The sequence below is a fragment of the Nicotiana attenuata genome, unplaced genomic scaffold (assembly GCF_001879085.1).
Source record: "Nicotiana attenuata strain UT unplaced genomic scaffold, NIATTr2, whole genome shotgun sequence".
Lineage (NCBI taxonomy): Eukaryota > Viridiplantae > Streptophyta > Magnoliopsida > Solanales > Solanaceae > Nicotiana > Nicotiana attenuata.
Genome location: NW_017675373.1, coordinates 35,216 through 39,283, shown reverse-complemented (window position 1 = coordinate 39,283; position 4,068 = coordinate 35,216). Strand labels below are relative to the sequence as shown.

General features: G+C 35.3%; 2 protein-coding genes across 3 annotated transcripts in view; both read left to right on the top strand.

Moving 5' to 3' along the window:
• LOC109220002 (probable polygalacturonase) overlaps window positions 1–2,317 on the top strand; it is an 11,561-nt gene extending 9,244 nt beyond the window's left edge. For both annotated transcript variants that reach the window (XM_019384463.1, XM_019384462.1), the window contains 2 exons: window positions 530–861; window positions 1,662–2,317. In XM_019384463.1, the coding sequence (XP_019240008.1) occupies window positions 530–861; window positions 1,662–2,149 (820 nt within the window). In that variant the 3' untranslated portion in view covers window positions 2,150–2,317. The remainder of the gene's footprint in view (window positions 1–529; window positions 862–1,661) is intronic.
• Window positions 2,318–2,815: 498 nt separating this feature from the next.
• LOC109220001 (pentatricopeptide repeat-containing protein At2g03880, mitochondrial-like) overlaps window positions 2,816–4,068 on the top strand; it is a 1,882-nt gene continuing 629 nt past the window's right edge. The window contains exons 1-2 of the mRNA XM_019384461.1: window positions 2,816–3,361; window positions 3,981–4,036. Coding sequence (XP_019240006.1) covers window positions 2,833–3,361; window positions 3,981–4,036 — 585 coding nt within the window. The 5' untranslated portion in view covers window positions 2,816–2,832. The remainder of the gene's footprint in view (window positions 3,362–3,980; window positions 4,037–4,068) is intronic.

Here is a 4,068-nt window from a genome sequence, read left to right as displayed (position 1 = left end):
AAAAAAAAAAAGAAGAAGAAGACTTTACTAAATTAGTGGACTACTTGTGCATTAGTTTAAAAACATGAAAATATTTTGCAAAATATTTTTTTTAAGTAATTATTTTTAATTCAGTATTGACCTAACGGTCAAAGGGCATAAGTGAACCAAAAAAGTGGATGGAGGTGTATTTTTAGCCCAATAGGTGGATGAAGGGTATTTTTAAACCTTTTCCAATAGTTTAGGGGCATTTTGAACCCTTTTGCGTATATTATTTGTACATCATGCCCCTTTACAATTTATAATTTAAGAAAATGACCTTTTTATATTTCTTATGTGTGAAAGACAGATATAAATCTCTGTGTCTTAAAAAAGAGATAGGATCATACAACTAAAAATAAGTTTGTAAAGGAATACTTTCTCTCTTTAATTTGATGCATTCCCCTTAGAGGTCAATCTTTTAAAATTTGTTGTTTTCAAACTTCATTCTCTATCCCTTTCACTGTTCTGAATTTACTTCAAAAAGCCAATTAATGGTGTGATGTTGCAGTTTGCATCTTGTACGAAGTGATAACACATCAATCAGTGATGTAACGATATATGGGGACTTCAATTCACCTAATAACGATGGTATAGACATAGAGGACTCTAACAACACGGTCATCACCAGATGCAACATAAACACAGGAGATGATGCTATCTGTCCAAAGTCATCAACTGGACCTGTCCACAACCTCACAGCAACAAACTGCTGGATTCGAACAAAATCTTCTGCCATTAAACTTGGAAGCGCTAGCTTTTACACGTTCAAGAATTTCTTATTTGACAACATTACAATTTTTGAATCTCATCGAGGCCTTGCTCTGCAAATTCGAGATGGAGGTATTCACCTTTGGTTCTTTTCCACTAGAATGACAGTCAATACATTAAGATACAAAATTTACATGTGTCTAACTTTTCTCCATGTTTCACACTTGCATTTCTTGAGTACATTTTATTCATGCAATAGAAACAGAATTACAACTTAAACCTTCTAGTGTTCTGATGCTTTAATCATTCCATTTTGGTTTCTTAGGTACAAGCCTCAATGTTGTGCCAACTTAATTCCTTGAAACCTTGTTATAGTTGCAGGAACTAGTCATGGCAATGCCAAACAGCTTAGTGCAACTAAAATCCTACAATTGCAATCAGAACTTAGATGATTTGACTCCTTAACTTTACTGAAAGTAGTTGATCAATTGGTTTGGTTTGTGTCAGGATATCAAATACAAGCCTAGTTCAGTTAAGCTCTTAGTTTTCTTGTATTTAGTTGTTTGTTCGACATACTTGAACTGATTGTCCTACGTACCTGAACATAAGCACTAGATTGTACAATGCTGTTAAACCTTTCGATTTTACCCTTTTGTTTACAACAACAACAAAAAAAAACACCCAGTGTAATACCACAGGTCGAGTGTCGGGAGGGTAGTGTATATGCAGCCTTACCCCCCTACCTTGTGAAGGTAAAGAAGCTGTTCTGATAGACCCTCGACTCGGGGGCTTTTACCATTTTCTTTGATCTTGCAAAACAAATGACCAACTCTTAGTTGTTATGTTTCTCTCATGCATTTATACCTCTATTTCCCTATCTTGTCTTCTCAAATTTCAGTATTGCATTGTCTTATTGATTATTTACCGAGCAGGAAATGTTAGCGACATCACCTTCTCAAACATAAACATCAGCACAAGATATTACCACCCATCATGGTGGGGAAGAGCAGAGCCTATTTATGTCACAACCTGTCCAAGAGATGCAACGTCAAAAGCGGGTTCAATCTCCAATTTGCTATTTGTCAATATCACATCAACTTCTGAAAACGGCATCTTCTTATCAGGGTCAGGAGGTGGAGTCCTGAGCAATCTGAAGTTCATAAACATGAACCTAACATACAAGAGATGGACAAAATATCCAGATGGGTGGGTGGATTACAGGCCAGGATGCCAAGAACTTGTAAAACACCAAACTGCTGGATTCATGATGGAGCATATCGATGGTTTGGTTTTCGAAAATGTAGTCATGAAATGGTCTAATGATGAATCAATGAGGTGGAATAATCCTTTGGATTTCAGGCCATCGACTGTAAATAACATTTCTATGCTCAATTTCTACTCCAGATCTTACCAACAATGAGGGTTGATTAGGTTGAAGCGAGTAAAATTTGTTCTTCAGAAAAATAAAGCAGCAAAAAGACCATTCCCTTTCCAAAACTCAAATGATTTATGTGCTCATGATGAATGCAAAGTGATGTTCATTTGGATTTGCCCCAGTTGAAGGGCTGCTCCTCGTTGTACCTCTTTAGCAATTGTTTTCTCACATGCTACGTAGAATAGAGATGTTGGTGTGATATAAAGATATTAACTTGAGAATGTTATACTGGTGTGACATAAAATATTGGGACCCAATAAACTCTGGATTGTGGTATGGAGTTCAAATTTAACAAAGTGGCATTAATGTTTAAGTTGATGTTGATAAAAGACAAGTATTTAAAGTTGCATGCACGAGCACATCCCAAATCTTTTAACTTTGTGTTTTAGGATTACATTAAGCTGACCTCTACTATTTACTTATCTTTTCGTTTTCAAATTTCTGACATTTTAATTAAAATTATAACTGAAGAGTACTTTTTATTTTTTAGAAAATGATTTAGATGTCCGACTACATAAAAAGACTAAAAACAAATAATCCCCCGTATTTGGAGTACAATTTTCCCTTTTTTGGCGTGGTAAAAATCATAATATATTATACATGAATATGCATAATAACAAAGTGCAACAATAATTTGAAGTGTATGGGTTTTTGAATAAAAGTTGCTCATGGCTCCTACCTTCCCTAGCGCTAGCAGTAGCAAAAACATGGTGAGAAAAACAACTCTATTTTTCTGTACAATTAAGCATGTATTTTCATCCATAATGAAAAAGCCATCTTTTTGCCACCAGACGCCAACTTTCTTCTGCTCATGTCCGTCAAGTACTTCAACTCTTGTAGCTCTAAGCTCCGATGGTCTCCTATCAGAAGCCTTATTTGAAATGGCCAAACAAGGCCTTGAAGTGAAATTCAAGGAATACGATACTCTGTTAAACAAATGTATAAGCCAAAGGGCTATAAGAGAAGGCCAAAGAGTACATACCCACATGATCAAAACCCATTATCAACCTCCAGTGTACCTCAGGACAAGGCTGATCGTTTTCTACCTAAAATGTGAGCTTTTAGATGATGCTAGGTGGGTGTTTGATGAAATGCCCGAGAGAAATGTTGTTTCTTGGACTGCTCTTATTTCTGGGTATTCTCAGAAAGGGTATGTCTCTGAAGCTCTCCATCTTTTTGTTCAGATGTTGAGATCAGGTACATCTATTACTTTGAGAAGTACTTACAAATTTAGGGATATATCTTCATATCAAACACGCTTTTGCACATTTGAAACTACTTAGTTAATTGAGTAGAAAATGTATTTTGTACCATCTAGCTAAAAAGACAACTATGAACTGGTAACATGTTTATACTGGTAAGTAAGAGGCTTGGTGTTGGTTGATTCAAAAGAAAAAGGAAGAGTGGATATGTAGGTATTGTCTCCTTTTGTGTTTACCATTTATTTTAGAAACTGGTAACAATATTGGTAATGAATGAGAGAGAGGCCAGCACTTAAATTTAAATGAAACTTGTGATGAGATATAGGAAGAATTTGATTATGTTATCCTCTTCAATGACAATAAGTTGAAGTCTATTAGTTGCCTAAATAACTTCAGAATTTCTTCGTGAAGGGGTCAAGTTTAAAAAAGTTCTTTCTTCCTTCGAATTATTCAGTTGGTCTTATAAGATGATTGTAAACAATTACATGCATTTTATTGTACTTCTTAAGGTTAAAAAGTAAGGTAAACCATTAGGTTCACTCTTTACAGCTTCACTTACTGAGTAACCTTTTTTTTCCTTCCTTTGAGTAGATCATAACCAGAAAAGTTTGCAGGTACTGAGCCAAATGAGTTTACATTTGCAACCGTGCTTACATCATGTATTGGTGCCGTTGGTTTCGATTTTTGGGAGTACAAGTCCAT